The sequence below is a fragment of the Macaca fascicularis genome, chromosome 2 (assembly GCF_037993035.2).
Source record: "Macaca fascicularis isolate 582-1 chromosome 2, T2T-MFA8v1.1".
Taxonomy (NCBI): Eukaryota; Metazoa; Chordata; class Mammalia; order Primates; family Cercopithecidae; genus Macaca; species Macaca fascicularis.
In genome coordinates, this window is record NC_088376.1 from 122,844,817 (window position 1) to 122,864,976 (window position 20,160).

The 20,160-nt window shown below is 40.8% G+C and overlaps 1 protein-coding gene across 23 annotated transcripts in view; it reads right to left on the minus strand.

Moving 5' to 3' along the window:
• Positions 1-2,573: 2,573 nt before the first annotated feature.
• FHIT (fragile histidine triad diadenosine triphosphatase) overlaps positions 2,574-20,160 on the minus strand; it is a 1,487,537-nt gene continuing 1,469,950 nt past the window's right edge. For all 23 annotated transcript variants that reach the window (XM_074032605.1, XM_015445372.3, XM_065540869.1 and 20 more), the window contains 2 exons: positions 5,465-5,571; positions 2,574-2,834 (listed from right to left, as the gene is read on the minus strand). In XM_074032605.1, coding sequence (XP_073888706.1) covers positions 5,470-5,571 — 102 coding nt within the window. In that variant the 3' untranslated portion in view covers positions 2,574-2,834; positions 5,465-5,469. The remainder of the gene's footprint in view (positions 2,835-5,464; positions 5,572-20,160) is intronic.

Consider the following 20,160-nt stretch of genomic DNA (forward strand, 5'->3'; position numbering starts at 1 on the left):
GACTAAAAGAGCCATTGCAAATCCCTTATCCCGGAACTCAGTCCAGTGTGTAGGGAGCCAATGCATAAATTCACCTATGCAGAGAGCAGACGCTGAATTCCTGGAACCAAAGGATTGCCAGCCTCATCAAGGATCTGTCACGTGGTGAGTGAGACCACTGCAGCCCTTTCTCACTATTGCTCAAGAAACTGCAATTCAAAGTCATTTTGTTAGGCAAAGGATACAGAGAGCAGCTAAAACACCAAAATCTCCTGGAAGATATGGGAAGATAAAGAGAGTTCTTCTACACAATTAATCCGATGTTGGTGTCTTGATGGCTTCAAGAGGCTGAGGAGACAGTACATAGTTTCAGAATGTTTACCTTTGTTGTCCTAATGTTACTCTTGCTATGCTGAGGATTAATTCTTTATATGTAAAGAAGATATAGAACATAATACTTAAAAAGGAGTTGCTAGGTGTATTAGTTTGTTCTCATGCTGCTAATAACAACATACCCAAGACTGGGTAATTTATAAAGGAAAGAGGTTTAATGGACTCACAATCATGGAGGAAGGCAAAGGAGGAGCAAAGGCACATCTTACATGGCAGCAGGCAAGACAGCATAGGCAGGGAAACTGTCCTTTATAAAATCATCAGCTCTCGTGAGACGTATTCACTATCAATCATGAGAACAGCATGGGAAAGACCCTCCCCCTTGATTCAGTTACCTCCCACTTGGTCCCTCCCATGACATGAGAAGATTATGGGAGCTACAATTCAAGATGAGATTTGGGTGGGGAAACAGCCAAATCATTTAACTAGGTATGTCCACCCCAAACATTAAATCAAAAACAGCTTTTTGGTCTTATAGTCCTTATTCTTATATAGGGCATCTCTGGATATAGGTGTTTACATTCTTCTTTGCAACCTGTCGGTTTTAAGATAGACTATTGGCAAGTAAAATGTCAGTGGCAAGCACTGAAATTTGACTCATCGGCCCTAGGGAAGCTGACTCGTTGGTTTTCCCCCATGTACCTTGCCTTCTTGATATGCCTGGGGGTGGGGTGGCGGGTATGGGGTGGGGGTGGGAGAAGGAGTACTGATTTAGGGTTGAAGCAGGTCTAAAGCCAGCTTGCTCTGGGTTTAAGATCCGGCCTCCACAGATGTTTCTCCAAAGTTGGGAGTCATATTCCTGTTTAAGATAATCTTAAGTGATCTACATTGAATCTCTGAGTAGGTTATTGTCTTTAATCCTTCTGAATATGCCAAATGGAGAGTTTCAGTTTAGTGCTAGAATTAAATGCCCTTCTAATGGTGGCTAGCTTCATTTTTTAACAGAGACTGAATCTCACTCGTAGTAGCTAAGGCAAGCAACTATGCAGAGCTGGAAATCATCAGCATCGTTTTTCTCTTATGTTTATTTTTATGCTTAGCTTCTAATTACAAGTAGTACTTGCTTTTCATTGAGGCTGAAATATAAAGTTTAAGATAAATGTACTAAAATTTAAAAAGCGAATCAAGTAAATAATGCTCTAAGTGGTCCACAAAGAAAAGAAAAATCATGACAAAATGGGAATGAATGCAATTTGGGAAACACTGTATTCGCCCAAAGTCATGTTTATTTAGGCATGTGGTCAGATGGTAGACAAAAGAAAGAGGGAGGTCAGCCTAGGCAGCAACCAGCATGATCTGAAAAACTTGCAAGTAGAACAAAGTTGGTTGGGGAATACAGGCCCATTTTGGTTTCTGCTACCTGGCTGTAGTGTGACCAGGGAGGCAGGTGCTGGACAGGGTTGTATTAACAAGGCAGGTAAGGAAGTCCAGCAGGTGAGGAGGTAGGAGGTCCTCAAGGCAGAAACAGGCCAGTAGATAAGGTGAAGAGGCTAAAAAGACTATTTGGAGGGTACAAGGAGAGATGGGACAGGGAGAAGGAAGTGGCTAGAGAGATGAGCTCTTTTAGCAAGGAGGGCAATACACAGACTAAAAGAGAATGGCCTTTAGGGCGGGATTGCCTGGGTTCAAATCTGAGCTTTGCCACTTACCATTGATTGGCCTTGAACTAATACTTAACATCCCTAAGACTTAGCTTTCTCATCACTTGTAAGACAGGATAATAACAGAGTCTATCTATATCTTATAAATTCTTAGCAAGTGTTGGCTACTGTTATCAATTCCAGGGCTGAGACCTATCATGTCTGCCTCTGTGCATGTTGAGAACCGTGTGGTTTTGCAGAGTGAGCACCATGAATGTCTGTCTTGAAACTTGCTCTGCATAAGACTAACTTGCTGCTGAGGGAATAATCACGAAAGCTGGGGAAGGTCAAGTCTATCTGAACTTCAGATTAACAAGTTTTAAAATATAGCTATGTCCATATATTTCATAATTGCCCTATTTATTAACACATTTCAGGAATTTCAGGAGTTTCATGAACCACTTAATGTATAAAAATTCAATATGTAGACACATCTTTTTTTTTTTGAAAAGGGGAGAAATAAGCAGGTGGACCAATCCAATGACTGAATTTCCTTTAAAAAAATTACTATAATAGGTTTGTTGCCTAATGCATGGCAAGTCAATACGCCGAGACACAGGGTTGCAGCAGAGAAGGAAGTTTAATCATAAGGCTGCTGAATAAGGAGACAGGGGAAAACCTCAAATCTGCCTGTCTGAGCCGTTTAGGTCTTAGGTATTTTAAGGGGGTTGGAGTGACCGAGGTAGGGGATCATTGAAGAATATAGGATGAAGTCACAGGATGGTGAGATGAAGAAACTGCGTTTTCATGCTGATTCAGTTCCTCATGGGGAGGGGGATCTTCAAACTGGTTGGCATTAGCTCTTTTGCTGGAATTCAGGATCTGAAAAACATGTTAAGCAATTTTTAACAAACAAAAGCTTTATGATTCTAACATCAGAAATCTTCTCTGTAGGAACAATGAGGAGGCAAATTGTTGGCATCTGGTGCTCTGTGACTTTGGTTATGAAGAAGTGGGCCGAAGTGGGCCAAAGTGCAGCCTGATTAATGCTTAATTCCAACCATATTTCTGTCCAGAACCCAGCATGTAATTCTTGTTAACCCTGTGAGGATGGTTTCAATAGAATGTTTCCTTTGTCCTTAAAGGGAAGTATATTTAGTCCCATTATACTCCAGGTAATGATGATACTCTTGGCAAAATCTTAGGACCCTAAGTGGTTTGCCACCTCGCAACCTATAGTATCCATCCTAGTCTTAGTTACCACATCTGACTGCTGGGAAGACTGAGGGTGATTTGTTTGTCTGTACACAAAAAACCTTTAAAGAGAAATACAAATGTTAGTTAACTTAAAAATCCAAAGATACAGTGGCAATAGTTTGTGTAACAAGTTAGGGTAAATATCGTTCTGGTAAGATGTACAAGGGAAGTCAATTTACCTGGAAGACAGGAAATGTCAGGCCTCAAGGCAAGACAGAAACAAAAACTGACAAAGCAAAGCCTACAGGAAACTTGGGTAATAAGTTTGAATCTTCTTAAAGTGTCTAGAAAATGCATTCTAAGACAAAATCCTACAATTCAGCAAGCCTTGGGAAAAAGCCTAAAGCTTTCTAGCCTCTACCTGAAAATACCCACTACAATAGGAAACCCAGGAGAAAAAATTCAACCTAGGCAGTCAAGTCTGAGGTATTGTCACCCCATTTAAATTTGAACAGGGCACTCTAAAATGACATACTGGCCTTCATAAGAGGAATAGAAAGAGGTTTGTAGTCATGCCCATAGGCCTATGTTCTTAGGTAAGCTAGCTTGATCCTTAAAAAATGAGAGAGAGATGGTGAACAGTGGAAAAGGTTAAAAATAAAATATGAAAGACAGCCTCTGCTATAGCACTTGCCATATCCCCCTAGGCAATTGAGTACAGAGCTGACAAACTTATGACATGGGAGAATGAAATAAGCTTTCTAGAATGCAAGGATCTGAGTACAACACCATGTTTGAACAACAGTAGGGGAAAAGGTAGTCTGGGTCTTTAAGTATTTAGAATACGCTAAAAAGAGGGCCTGGGAGAGAAAGGCCAAGTGCACATATATTTAAAGCTATCCAGTAAAGACTTACATTTCAAAGTGAAATCAGAATACGATGAATGTGTTTTCTAGGTTAAAATCATGATCACTAAGTGGTTGATACAATTTTTTCCAATCAATCAATTGCTACCAGCATTTGCTCACTAATTTTGTTTTTTATTTATATCTGATCTACTTCTGCAACTTATAACATGAACATATTTATTCACAGGCCAGATGAAGAACTGCCTATTTCTAATTTGGAGTTATCTAATTCTAAAAAGGAAAAAGAAACTATTTATAGGAGAGAATCTGTAACTGGGGTCCATGGGAGTTTATTAACAGGTTTGCCAGAAAAAATACAACATACAAGTTAAATTTGAATTTGAGATAAACAAGTAATTTTTTTAGTCTAGATATATGCCAGTATTGCATGGTAACCCTATGTTTATAAGCAAATTTCAGAGAGATAGATATATTTATCTCTCTCTCTCTCTTTTTTTTTTTTTAGATGGAGTCTCCCTCTGTCACCCAGGCTGGAGTGCAGTGACGCAATCTCAGCTCACTGCAACTTCTGCTTCCCAGGTTCAAGCGGTTCTCCTGCCTCAGCCTCCCAAGTAGTTGGGATTATAGGCATAAGCCACTGTTCCTGGCCATTTTTAATGCTTTTTGTTTACAGACCAAACACATCACCCTCAGTCATTCCAGCAGTCTACTATGGGAACTGAGACTAGGAGGGATAATATAGATTGCCAGATAGATCTAGGCATGAGTTCCTTAGACACTGTATAAAAATTTGGAGTAGAAGCATTTTGACAAGGAAATTGGCTATAGCTATCTTTCTACCAGAGTCTTAAACCTATGATCTCTCAAGAGTTAGCCATCATTAAGGCAAAGATTAATTCTATCAAGCCTTGACTTTTCCCTGTGGCCTAAGCTTCCTAGTCAGCTGTACAAAAAGAGAAATGTGAAGGGCAATTTACCAAATAGCAACTGAAGAGAAGAGTCCTCTCAGTGAAAACAGAGGAGTTTGCCTGGGGGCGTGGTAGAGAGGCAGAGAAAGCTGGTTTACAGGGCCTCACAGACAGACTTGAGCCTGAGGGCCATGTCACACCTTAAGGTGGGGTTGACCTTTTAAACAAAAAGTTGTGCATGACAGAAGGTCTGCTTTGTGAACATTGGATTCTGGAGGAGCACCACCACAGGAAAGACTGGAGAAAGTTGGTGGTGGGGTGGGGGCACTGGCTTGGAAGAAGGGCGTGAAGAGGCAGGTGGAAGAGACTAGGAGGCTGGGAATACAGTACTCAAAGGCCAGGGTTTTCTCCCCTGCAGCTTGCAGCCACCACCCAAGGATGCTGGTGAAGGTGTTTTTGTGCATCCCCATTCTGAGAGTGCAACCTCTTTCCTGAGGTCCATGGGAGGGTCTGAGTGATGACAAAATGCAGTCTTTACCTGTGTCACTGAAAGTAGACCCGCAGAGCTGCAGCTTCTTCTGCCATTTCCTCCTCTGATCTCCAAGAGACTGGGGAGTCCTCCTCTTCCTTGTCATGTTTCTGGAGCTTTGGAGAAAAAAAAATGGAAGAGGCTCTTTCATGGGCCCTTGGGATCTCCTTGAAGAAATTTCGGGGGACTGGGGGAGACTGAACACAATTTGCAAATTAGAGGCCAGTAGGTGTATCATCTTTTAATTGTTTCAGTTGCCAAAACTTGCAAATGGAGGGGCTTTACACAAGAATCCACATTTAAAACAATCGGATCATTTGCCTTCTTGTAATCATCTACTGAGGCTGAGAGGGGTGATGATATGATATAGGTCTGTGTCCTTGCCCACATCTCATGTCAAATTAGACTCCCCAGTGTAGGAGGCAGGGCCTAGTGGCAAGCGATTGGACCATCAAGGCAGAATTTCCCATTGGTGCTGTTCTCATGACAGTGAGTTATTGGGGGATCTTATTGTTTAAAAGTGTATAGCACCTCCCTTCACTCTCTCTTCCTCCTGCTCCAGCCATGGAAGACGTGCCTGCTTTCCCTTCCACCATGATTGAAAGTTTCCTGAGGTCTCCCCAGCCATGCTTTCTGTACAGCCTGAGAAACCATCAGCCAATTAAACTGCTGTTCCTTATAAATTACCCAGCCTCAGGTAGTTCCTTATAGCACTGTAAGAATGGACTAATACAGGTGGTCACAGATTGGGATGAAGTGGGGGAATGGGGTGCATTTGCCATTCCCATAATCTCCCCCACACTCTCCTAATTTTCTTATGTTTCATAGGCACCATTCATTTATTTTACTTCCTGGATTTTGAAGGCATTGAGTTTGCCACCAACCCATAATCCCTCCTTCAAGGTGGGCTGTGGTTTACCTCTTACTCTCTTTGGTTCAGACTCTCTTACATGAGCTCTGCGCAGTTTTGTTCAGTGAACCAAATTTATGATAATAACACAAGGGCCATGAGAACTGAGTAAGTAATAAGTATTTCCATTAAAAGAGGCTTCAAGTAGGGAAACAGTAAAAGAGATTACATGCGAAAACAACTTACAAAAAATTAACAATTGGTCTCAAAATTAACACTTGAATCATTTTAAATTCCTCCTCAGATTACAGGTATATTTATTTTAAAAAGTTGTGTGTATGTCTCAGATTTACATATAGAGTAAATACAACTGCAATTCTATCATAGAAGATGTTCTCACAACGGTCTTCCTTAGAAAAGCTCAATTTTCTCCCTTAACCTCCTATTATGATTCAATTTAATTAAATAAATTTCTTGTTCCTGTGTGTGGCTCTATACATTGTAAAATGCTGCAGGTTATCCGTTCATTCTTCGTGGGAATGCAAAGTGTAGTATTTTGTGTTATGTGTTAAAAGTCATTTGGGATTGAGACAATTTAATAGCACCAATGATAGCTAGCATTTATGATGTGAAAGGTGCACATTATTTCTTTGATATACATTATTTCGTTTAATCCTTACAATAACTCATAAAACTGATGCTACTTAACCCCATGTTACTGTGGAGGAAACTGAGTTCTAAGGAAGTTCATACCCTGGTCCAAAGATCACCCAGCTAGGTAGTGGTAGGTGCCAGTATTATCCCCAACAACTTTTGCCTTTTTATTTATCCTGAAGGATCTACAGTGTCCCTAATGACCATTCCACGGATACTGTTCCACTCTCTTTTGTAAAAGGTCAACTTAACAGATATTAAAATGTCAACTTTTTAAAAGTTGATCCTTTAAAAATAATTTTGCCAACTCAGCAAAAAGTCTATCAACTAATATAATGACTTTTGCTATCTCAGGCCCCAAACTCTAAATTTAACCTAGAGGCCTTTACCCTGGCAGCTTGCAGCAGATGGAGAAATTTCCCCATTTATTGCAGCTCAACGTTGATACAGAAGGCAAAACAGTGAGGGAACCATAGCCTTGCACTACAGCTGAGCTATATTTCCATTCCTGGTAAGTTTGAGCCTAAATGAGGCTCATTAGCATATAACCGGGCCACAAATACGTTTATGAGGGTCATGGATCTTCCCTTCAGAATTTGGCTGCCAGCACGCTGGTTTTACATTTTGCCATGTAGATTTAATTCTCCTTAGTGGAAGAAAACCACATTAAGAAGTCATTTCCTTTCTTGCAGAAGCAAACATGCCGCAGTTGCTACAGGCAAGTCAAACAGGATTGCTATTCTTCTACTCAAGAACTAATTTTCATTTTGATACTACCTTGAGGTCTGTTATAAATCCATCTTATAACAATTCAATAGGATGACAAAGAGACATGCAAAGCCCAGGAAACGCGGCCTTCCCACTTCTGCTACTGCCATTGGAAGACACGGAAATCAAGCATTAAGTGGCCTCATCAACACAGATCATACCAGATGAATCCAAATAATTTAGAGCCTGTGAATGTTAATGCCTTCCTGGTTATTAGGCGACCGTCTGTTATTGTCATATGCTTTACAGATGGCAACATTGTGCCAACCCTTGGAAGTTGTTTTTGGGAAACAGGAAATAAATAAAACAAAAACTAATCATCTTTGCAAAAACTGTTGTACATAGCTTTTAAAAGTCATGAGATTTCCCTCCTAAAAGCCCCAGATGGAAGCATGTGGTTCTGTTTAGAACAGCGGCGCTCAACCCTGGTTGCCCATTGTAATCATCTAGGAAGATTTAAAAAAATGTAACCCACCCCAGGGATTCTGATTTAATTGGTCTGGGGCAGCTTGGCTTTGGGGATTTAAAACAAAACTTCCCAGTCAATTCTAAGGTGCACTTATTGTTGAGAATCACTGCTTTTGGGAGAAGTGTATAGATAGAGCTAGAGCCCACATACATATAGAAAGAATACGTTCGCCTTTAAGCACATTGCTTCTGATCCTATCAACAGTACCGCTGCTGTCCTTTGCAAACCTTGCCCTAGAACTGCTTTTCTTCTATTTATGCTCTGTCCATGGGATGTCTGGCCTACAAGGCTTGTCTTAGCAACACTAAGATGCAGAACTAAGATGCGGATGCACTTCAGGAGCCTTTAAATGTTTTTAATCTCCGCAGAAATAGGGGGCCTGGGAAAGGCCGTGGTAGGCAAGACTTGTGTCCTAGAAGATCCACCCAGGTGACTTGAAGATTAAAAATGCTACAGTTTGGAGTAAAGTTCCGTTTCCCTAAAGCAACCCAAGAACCTGGTGGCTACAAATTCTTGCCTGGCTAACAGAGAGAAAGCCCTAATGATCTTAAATAGTAGTTTATCCAAAAGGCACTATTTGCCGTGGGTGAACTTTAATGGAGGAGTTTCACTTCCCATAAGCCTTCCAGAGGGACAGACCTAGCACTGCAACGCTGAACCAGACAGACTCCTTTATTGTTCTCCTGGGGCACCCAGGTAGGGAGGGTAGACACCAAAAGGCTGATTCTTAGTGAGATGGGATTACAAAATGGGAAGGGTGCTGAATAGAGCTAGCCCCATTGCAAAGGCTTTCAAGTATCACCTTGGTTTCACAAAGAAACGTTATGATAAAGAGTGATGGAGGGAAAGAGATTATCCATGGATCATCCAAAAATGGCTCTCTAAGAAGGCGAGAGTTAGGTCTGAGCTTGAACAATGAGAAGAGCAAGTTCCTTTAACCTCTTTGTGCCTCAGTTTTCCCCTTTGTAAAATGGGAGTAGGAAAAAGAAAGAGTGAACAGTGCCATGCCTGACACATAGTTAAGTCATATTTAATATTCCCTGCTGCTGCTGCTGCTACTGCTGTCAGTCACTAGCATTATTTTTAGGCTAAGTAACACTAACCTAATGACAGCAAGCACTAAAAACTCCACAGAGGTTGTTTCTAGGAATAAAAGTATTTTGCATCTCCATGGTTTCCCAATGATCTGTATCTTTTGGACCTAACTACTTTGTAGAAGGATTAAAAGTTATGATAAGAATTCAGATCCCAACCAACTTATTATAATGAGACACCCAAATCTGGGGAGGAAATGTAGCTGCTTCAGCTCTAAAATGACCCTCATTAATCCCGAATCCTCAGAGTTGTTGTATGGAATAAGGTATTAACTGAGGCTTCTCACAGTAAAAGCTAAGGACCTATGGTAAAAGAATAGGGTGGAGGTCAAAGGCAGTCAATACCCCAGGAGTATGATTGCCAGATTTCCAGATTTAGCAAATAAAAATACAGGGCACTCAGTGACTTGTTTTAGGATAAGGATGTCTCATACAGTGTTGAGATATCCTTGTACTAAACAATTATTTGTTGTTTACCTGAAATACAAATTTAACTGGGCTTCTTGTATTTTATTTGGCAACTTAACCTAGCAGACACCTTAAAAAAGCATCGCAGGAAGAACTTGGCTTGCATTTGGTAACTAGGTTGTTCCCAAAGTTGCCTGGCTGTGAATCCTGGAAAAAACAGAGGAGACCATAAGCAGGAAGATGAAATTCAAGGCCATCATTTGTGCACTCCAGGGCTTATTATTATTGCATGGAATGCAGTGTAAATCAACCTGCACTATTTTAATTCCTTAGTTCACCAGTTCTAAAGTGTACATTTTTTCATATTTTAACATCTTTGAAATCAAAACATGTCCTATAACCAACAGTATGTCATAATTTAATTGGCAGTGTTTTTCTTTCTTAGTAGTACATAAAATAACCGCACTTCCAACTGACTGTGTCTGGGATTCAGTGCACTATAGTTCTCCATCTCTCCTTTCTGCAGGTAAGTCACGTAAGTTAAATGTGACTCTGCTTGCTCTGAAAATGCTCAACACCCACACTGATGTATTACATACTGGTTTCCTTCTGATGCAACAACAGTAGTCAAAACGGTTTTCACAGAAGCTTTGTTCTTTAGAGGAAAGTGCACGCCAAAGTGACAAAGTTTGCAAAAACTTGAACCAAAGTCTTCATTCACATTCAACAGATTGAAGTCTGTGATGGCCTCTCCAAGCAAATTCTATTTCTGCACAGCTTTGAAAAGAGATTTTTTTTTAAAAAAAATCTCTCTTCAGTCATCACACTTTATCTGCTAGAAATGGTTTTTGGGGAAGGTAGTGTTAACAGGATTTCTGATTGAAGAACTGATATGTGTCGATTTTGACATTGTGCTCCCTCCTGTGCACTGAGTATGTTATCACAAGGTATATGGGGTAATGATTAATTCCCTGCTGTATCGCTCAAACTGCCTTTGCTATTGACATTTTTAGAGCTCCGTAATGGAATGCAGTAGGAGGAATGGTTCACAATAATTTAAATGTTTTTCAGAATTTAGAACTAACCTGGAGTAAAATGCCAAATTGTCTTCAAAAGGGGGAAAACTAATTTAATGCTCTTCTTACAGAAGCAAACCGCTGAATATAAATTTGGATGTTTTTATAAAATAACATATTTCATTATCACTTTAATAAAACAACATACAGAAGTAGAGAGCTTAAATAAACCATTTCTTATGGGTTGATGGTTCTGTTTACACAGGGGTTTATATAAAGTCTCAAAAAGAAAATAACTGTTTTTTTTTTTCTTTAGATCTGATCCGCTGTTATTACTTTCTATTCAACCAAGATTTGATGAACACATGATATATTCCAGGCTCTGTTCTAGGTCTTATGAAAGATAATGAAGGTAAATAAGCCCAAGATCTTTACCTCCTCAGGTTCCTCAATAGGGCAGACACATTTGTGCATAGATAATTTAATACTGGCCTAACTACTGAACTAGAAGTTCCATCAAAGTGTTCTTGGAATATCTGGGACAGGGGGAGAGAAAATAATTCTTGCTGGAATTGGGGTCTGAGATTGACTTTTAAAAATCACGGACTTGGACTGGGCTTAAAAGATGGTAATGAGATTTTGAAGAAAGGGTAATTCTGGGCAATGGGAACAGCTTCATTAAACACATGATATGTGTACCAGTTCCCCAGCAAGGCAACTTGTACCCATGGTCAGCTTCACCAACTAATTACAGCACTGTTCCCTGATGAATCCTGACCTGGCTTCTAGGCAGCTACTAACATGTATCAGAGTTAGCAAGAGAGCTGAAATTTGCCACTCTGAGAGGCCTTAACATTCCATTGTTTAAAGATGGAATATGCACGCACGACAGGGGTCTAAAAGATGGTCTCCGGTCCTACAAATGCAAAGCTGCAAACAGCTTTGAATCTTACTGAGAAAAACTAATTCCCTTTTCAGTGGTCCTTCAGTCCATCTTACTGTTCAAGAATAAAGTCTCAGTGGTACTAGTATGTCCTTGATAAGGTACCAACAGCACCTCCAAGAGAAAGAGAAGAGCCATCCAGACTGGCTAGAATATAAGAAGATTGTTTTGTTTAGATCATATTTATTTTTAGGGGTATCTCTCATTTATGACAAATCATGTCAAGTCTCCTTTTAAAGTAAACTTAAAAATAAGAATCAATTTTAGAAATATATGAAATGAAACGGTGTGAAAATATGGCATTAACAGCTTGAGAAATGGCCCTTGGGGAAGGAAGTACAACTGAGGTGGGAAAGGGTGACTCAAGATGTGAGGGTGATGCATTGGCCTTTAACACTTGTGGGTGGCAGTTTCTACTGGGCTGAGTTCTAGAAAGCTTCATTTTTTATAGATGCATAGGAGTCAAAATAATTTTATGTTATAAGAGCTCCGTCAAAAGATGGTATAGGGGATGGTAGAATTTTGGATAGGGCAGGCTTCTAAAGGAAGGCTTCACTGAAGAGGTAGCATTTAAGAGATGTGAATAATGAGTATTTAAGTAAAGGGGCAGGAAGGAATATTTCAAGCAGAAAGAACAGCAAGTGCAGACCTTCAAGGAAGTGTGGTGGTTGGGTAACAGGCTGGAAGAGTGAGACAGAGGACTTGGGGGGACGGCAGATCATTTGTACCCTGTGGGCACAGCTGAGAAGTTTGGATTTTATTTTTGGTGTGATGAGAAGATATGAAAGGATCAGAGGCAAGGAAGTAAAAGGACTAGAATAATTGCTCATAAAGAGTGTCCTGGAAGGATAATGAATTAAAGGGAGAAAGTGATGGCAGCAATCAGAAGAGAAAGATTGGGAGTGGGGACAGCATGGACGAGGAGAGGGGGCTCATTTGCCCCATAGGCTAGTTAGTGTCATGGCCATTAAGCGAGAGGACTTGGCCTCTCACTATAGGTGGACCTTGTCATCTGGCAGCTTTCTCCCTGGTGCTTGTCTGTAAAGCACACAGAGATCCTGGCTTCCCTGCCAAGATTGCTCTGAACCAGGGTGCAAAAACTCCATTTTTGCCCAATATCCATTCTGCCTATCTTCCATCATTTACTTCCCAAAGTTCCTGAGAAGCCTTCTTGGACCATTCTGATTGAGTCATGTTTCACAATTCTGGATGCTTTCATGCTTCTAGCACCTCCCTGCCCCTATCCTTTCAGTACATGTTTCCTGCCAGACACGGAGCTTCCTTTGTCTATGTGCTGGTTACTGAGCAGACTGGCACCCATGTTGGACTTTCTTGGTAGCCCAGTGAATCATCAGTTGCTTTCACTTGAGGCAGAAAATGGTCTTGGACCATAAACCTCTGCCTGTCACTTGTGCTACCTTAGGACAGTGAAGTTCTTTGAATATTACTTAGTATAAAACTATGTTCATTGCCTCCCTTCTCTATGTGAGGGATCCTGTGAGCTGGAGCCTTGGACTAAGCACTAGATTGTGAGATGTCTATGTGCAAACAAATTACCTTCGGGTCCTTCTATTCACTGTGAAAGTTCAAAAGCCCAGTTCCTCCTCCTTTCTTGAATAGAAATTCAAGTAATCAATGGAGCATTAATCATTTGATTAGTTGCCAAAGCTTTGACTTAAGCATAACTTGCTTGAGTAAGAGCAAGTATTTTTAGTGCTGCCTGTGGGGCCAAAATGCTGAAATAAGCTCTTATATTAATTAGTGGCATCCCATTTTCAAGGAGTATAGAGTGTTGATGTTTAAGAATTTGTAACCCCCCAAAGTATGTATTAACTAGAAAATCACAGTGCTGGAAAATAATTATGCCAAACCACTGTACTATAACAGAACCCAATTGCTTATCCAATTATACATTGAAGTATCACATTGTCAAGCCGATTGCCAAAGCAGCAAATGAGACTTTGCTAGCATCATAATTTGGACCAGATATTACTCCACCAACTGTACTATGAATGGTCTTTGGAGCATACTATGTACCCTATAAAACCTCCACGAACCAAGGTGGGCATTTCAGGTTTGTTGGAGTACACCCACGCCATTAAAAAAAATCACTGGAATTGATTAGACATGAAAGTTCGCAGTTTTCCATTGAAAGCTTGTCAGGAGCATCTCAGCAAAGAGCAACTGCAGCTCCGGGTCCTGAGCAGAGTTGATTTCAATTAAAACATCAAAGGAGTCACTTCTTGTCAGGGAGACCATCAGTAATTCTATCTTCAAATGTGTATTTGAGTAAAACAACCCCAGACAGTGCCTCCTGGGTCTGCAACACTGCTTCCCGACTGGCCACCATTTAGAGGTATTTTTTTTTTTTTTTTTTTTTTGAGACAAGGTCTCGCTCTGTCAGGAGTGCAGTGGCCAGCTAACTGCAGCCTCAACCTCCCAGGCTCAAGTGATCCAGCCACTTCCACCTCCTAAAGTGCTGGGGTTATAGGCATGCACCACTGTACTTGGCCTAGAACTTTCTTACAACACAACATCAGGACAGCTGAAGAATAGGAGCCTGGAACTGGGCTGTGAGGAGCTACTAATGGGTTGATATTCTTAGTACACCCCATTGCTATGATGTTCTTCTCAACTTTGTAAGGGATCAGAATGATCTTGCTCAACAGTTGGGTCTGATATGTCAGACGAAAATCCCACTGTGGCAGGAGCCTGACTCCCAGGGTTCAGAAGAGAAATCATTTGCACTCGCCCAGTAGTTCTTTGCTTTTCAAATAATAGTAAGCCCTAAACAATATCAAACTTGGTAAAAACAAAATCTTCCTGTCTAATTCCCACATTGCCCAATCAGAGTAACATCCATCTTCATATCCTCTCAGCTTGCTGTATCTGATACCAGTATAGGAATCCCCCTTCTTCTCCCAGTGGATGCCTGAAACTATGGATAGTACTGAACGCTATATATGCTCTCTGTTTTCTCCTACACATACACATACCTATGATAAAGTTGAATGTATAAATCCAGGTACAGGAACAGGTTAATCTCTTAAGAGATTAACAACTAAGAATAAAATAGAACAATTGTAACAATGCACTGTTCACAATTGCACAAACAGAAGATCCCTGCTTTCCGAGGATTTTAGCAATTTCTTTCTTTTTTTTTTTTTTTTTTTGAGATGGAGTCTTGCTCTGTCACCCAGGCTGGAGTGCAGTGGCACGATCTTGGCTCACTGCAACTTCTGTCTCCTGGGTACAAGGGATTCTCCTGCCTCACCCTTCTCAGTAGCTGGGACTATGGGAGTGAGCCACCACACCTGGCTAGTGTTTGTAGAGATGGGGTTTCACCATGTTGGCCACGCTGGTCTCAAACTCCTGACCTCGTGATCTGCCTGCCTTGGTCTCCCAAAGTTCTGGGATTGTAGGTGTGAGCCACCGCACCCAACCAGCAATTTCATCATATAATTTGTTTTATTTCCTTATTAAGTCAGGAACTTTCACCTTTTCTCTTAAACACCTTATGTCCTCTTTTTGGCATATCTGAATTGCCAGCATCACTATTCCTGTGCTTTGGGGCTGTTATTAAGGAAAATGAAGGGTTACTTGGGCATAAGCTCTGTGGTTCCACGACAATCAACTTGGTAACAGAGATGGCTACTCAGTTACTAACAAACAGGTAGTGTAGACAACATGGCTATGCTGGAAAAAGGGAGGATCCACATCCTGGGCAGGACAGAGTGGGACAGCGTGCGATTTTGTCACATGGCTCAGAATGTTGTGTAATGAAAACTTATGAATTATTTCTAGAATTTTTCATTTAGTAGTTTCAGACTATGGTAAGCTGTGAAAAGTGAAACTGGAGATAAGGGGACTACTGTAGTAGGTTTTCAATAAGCATTGGTCAAATACGTTACTAAATTACACTTTTCCTCCCAATATACTGGCTATGCTAGCTCATCATCCCCATTTTCCAGATAAAACAAGGAACTTAAATCACTCAACCAATGTAACATGGATAATTCAGAGTGGTATTTGTTTGGATGAGACATACAAACACTCGATCCACTAGTGGATCCAGATATGCAGCAAACTGTATGTCTCATCCAAACAAATTTGCTGTATGTCTAGTGCTCTCCTAATCCACTCTATAAATTCCTGGGAACATTCTTTTAGTTAACATAGTTGAAAACATGGGTGGCAAAACAGCAGAAAGCAAAACTAACACTGCAAATAGGGATTGACCTGTCAGCCCGGAGGGCCCTGCTGGAAAACGTCTTCTGAGGGGAAAATTGCATCTCAGGGCAGTTCTCAGGATATAATCGCTGATCACCCACACCTCACCCCAGGTGCCATCATATCTGAACCCTTCTGGTTTTTCAGTGGGTAGAAAACTGGTGAGGCAAAAGGGACTAGAGATCTCTGCCAGTTTGATTTCCACAGGCCTCCTGTTTCTAAAAACATGCTCACCGAGAAATGAAATGAAACTCCTTCTGAAAGGGAGGTTTGTGATGAAGCAAACTTCAGAGATGGAAGCATTTATTCAAAAAGCAATTTCCTTGGCCAGTCATGTACTGTAAGCCTTTTTCCCCCCTGGTGTTTCAGATATTGGTGTTTAAGCAAGAGTGTTCTCCTTTAATCCTAGAGTGATATCAACCCACAGTACTCAGAACGAGGAATGGGAAGAGGCATAGGGCCAATTTCTGCTTTTGTTGGAATCTCCTGAACATTTAGTTTCCTATTTGCTTCTGCTACATATGGCTTCTTTTTTCAAAGGTACCTTGCAGAGTCTTTGGAAGCACAGTGCAGGCAAGGAAACTCTCCGAGGAGAAAGAAAAATCTGCACTACAAGATGCTACACAAACACACAACTGAGAGAGGGAGGCAAGCACACAGCACACAACCAATAATGCCCAGCCACAGAATCCTTCTCAACACAACATTGCAGGCAGCAGTGACTGGGTTGTCAAGATAAAACCTATCTGAAGAAGCCGATCTAGCTGGGAGCTTTGAGCAATCCAGATCCTCAAGCATTTAAAGCTTGTTTCTCTGCAGAATTCATTCAATTGTTCAACAAATATGAACATGTATACCCTATGTGGCCACAGGGTATTTCATAGTGCAATAGTAAGCAAGCTGGACAAGGTAGTGCCTTTAGGGGGCTTACATTCTAGGAGAGAAGGCAGGCAATTAGCAAGTAATCATCTATCACTACCATGGGAGGGAATGAAAGAGGGAGCTACGTGAGACAATGTGGTCAGAAAAGACTGCTCTGAGGAAGGGACAGTCAGCTGAGGACAGGCAAGTGCAAATACCTGAAGGGAAGAAGGAGGCATCTGTATGGTCTGTGCACTGGCTAAAGGCAAGTGCCTGAAGCCGAGTGAGGAAGTTCTCAGATAGAAGGTAAAAGATGAGGTAGAGAAGTAGGAAAATCTCTCTTCCCTTTAGCACTGGAGGCACAAGGGCTAGAAGAAGAGAGAGATTGAATGATTCATTCAGTTACATCACTCTTTTCAAACACCTACTTTGTGCTGGGCACAGAAGACTATTAAACAGGCAAAGCTGTAATAAATCCAAACTCAGCGAGCTGAAGGTAGAAAGGCCATCCCAGAACAGCTGGACCCAGCACTGCCTCTGAACATGGGCAATGACACTTTGGGGCTCAATGTTTGCTTACTGGGTCTCTCACACATCCTAACATCAGCCCTGCCTATAATGAACTTTCCCCAGAAAACCAGGTGAGCAGCAAGTTATTTACACATGTGGTGACTACCATGGAGCAGCAAGGATGCAGGCTGACCTCGCAGACTTCTTTCTGAATGCACACCATATGTTTGGCAGAGCTAAAAGAGCTACCCCAGCACCACCTAGCCAGGTGCCTGGCACTGGATCTCATATGCTGGCAGATGAAAAATGACTAACATAAAAATCTATATTCCAACGGTACTCATCAGTCCACTGGATTGGTCACGATTCCTTCTTTCTACAATAGGATCATTCTGCCTCTGGTTACAAAACTGCACCCTCTGAAGCTGCTACTCACCCATTGGAAGTTACATACCCTGTGCAGCCTACAAATCCATTAATTTCTGATGAAGCTGTTCCAATGCCCTTCAAAGAACCTGGCCCATGTGAGTTGCACAAACAAATTAGGAGCCAACCTTTCCCAAATGCCTCTCTCTATTTCACTTAAAAACCCTCTTTAATGAAGACATAAAGCCTTGAATGCAGCTGAAACGCTATGCTTACCATGCGTGACAGCAGATCGTCACAGAGGATTTCAAGTGCCTTTTTTTCCGAACCAGAATACTTGAAAGAAACTGAGATTTCCTTGTTATGAGTTCAACTGTTCATTTTATATGCCCTATAATTGACCATACTCCAGAAGTCAGCACAGGCAACAGAGATGTAAGGCAACTGCAAATACACACACACACACACACACACACACACACACACACACACAGAGAGAGAGAGAGAGAGAGAGCGAGCTTTGGCACAGTGAAAAATTGAAATGCAATGCCAAGCTTGGGACTATTCTGAAGCCTCAGGTTAGGAAAGCAATACCCTCACCTTTCTCAGCTGCCTACTATGCACCTAACCCTCCAATTACTTATGGCTGAGATGCTCAAGATGTACTGGAGAAAGAGCCATGCCTGAGAGATACATAAAGCTGAAAATATTATTGAGAGTTATAACTTCATGAATGAAAAACCTATAAAAATCACTTAAGCGTCCTAATCTTTTAGTTAATCTCACCTCAGTGCCACTCAAGGGTTTAAAGGAGTTTCATTGGTTGGTTTTTAAAGGACAAAGATAAAAATGCTTTAAAATAACTAATTATAATTTCAGGTATCTATGTAAAGTTCCAGACACAAATATTTGAAAATGGCCTGTTCCTAGAATCAGGGATTGACACAGATCTTTAAAACCTTCTAGCCCAAACATCCATGTGACATTTATATCCCTTCGGCCATATTGCTTTCAAGGTTTCAATGCTCCAGGAAAGAGGATCTTACTGCAGTACTGCTAGATTTAGGTGGAGATCAAAATCACCAATGTTTGAAAGTTATATTTTTACATTAACTTGATCAAGAGTTAGAACTTGGACTTAGACAGTTCTCGGACTTAGATAGTTAGAACTTGGACTCAGACAGTCTGATCCTTCATTGACAAGCTGTACTCAGAAACCATTCTGTGGGCTAAAGAGGATATGGACTCCCAGGATTGCTCTGGCATTGCTGTTGAGAAGATATATTGGAATAACCTCTTTAGAAAACAGTTTAGCATTACCTCTTAAAGCTGACATCTGCGATACCCTACAATCCAACATTACTCCCAGGTATATTACCAAGAGAAATTCTCATATGTGTACAAGAAGACATGCATGAGAATGTTCAAAGAAACTCCGATTAAAATAGACAGAACCTAGTAATAACCAACATCCCATCAGAGAGTAGATGAATAAACTGTGATATGTTCACATAATTAAATACCACGGCTCAAGCAAAATAAATGTTTGATAGTGACACACAGCTCATAGGGACAAATCTTAACAATATATTAATTTTAAAAATTCCCTAAAGACAAAAATCATATGCATTTTAGGAATCCATAGAGATGCCTAAAACTATATGAAAAGTCACAAAGTAATGGTGAGCATGGGATTGAGGATGCTGGATAGCTCCATGTGAGGAGACAATGGATGGTTTTTAGATGTGGGATAGCAGCAAAAACATAGCTTTTGTTCTGGGCAGTGGGTTTGCAGATACTCATTAATCATCATTAAACATAACTACTTACACAACTAAAGAAAAGGAGGCTATGATGGAAAACAAAAAGACCATCCTTGGGAGGCATGTAAGATTACAACATCGGATGACTGCCATTTTCCTCAAGATAGAAATCCAGCTCCCATTCCAAGATGTCCACAAAAATTGCAACATAGTAGCATTTGCCATATAAAAGCACTGGAGTTATTAATTGGATTCCAGATGTCTGAAATTGATGTATCCCTTCACTGAATCCCCACTAGGATCTATTTTGGGTATAGCACTTCACACAGGTTGCTGTTCTTAATTAAAACTTCTCTGCCTTAAGAGTTTTATGTCTGTGAGATAGTCATCCAAATGTTCTCCTCTCCATAAATGCGCTCTTAAGTTTTATTTTGACAGCAAAATGCTTGCCTAGATTTTAATAAACATGTCCGCAGTAGTAATATAAATTTCACATGCTTTCCACATTTCATAATCTCTTTAGTCCTTTTGTTTATGTTGATTCCCACACCAAGAAGGCTGTTTGGAAGGCTTTGCAGCTCTGTCTCCATTTCTTCTGCCTATCGTTGGGGAATGAAACAGCATACTAATTGCTATTTGGGTAGGAAACACAGACAAGACGTTGAAAGAAGTAACTAATTTCCAAGCAATTTTGCTGCTTTCTTTTTGATTTTGGCAATAACTGACCCCAGTTCATTGACATTAGAATGAAGCCTAGTAGTCAATTTATTGCT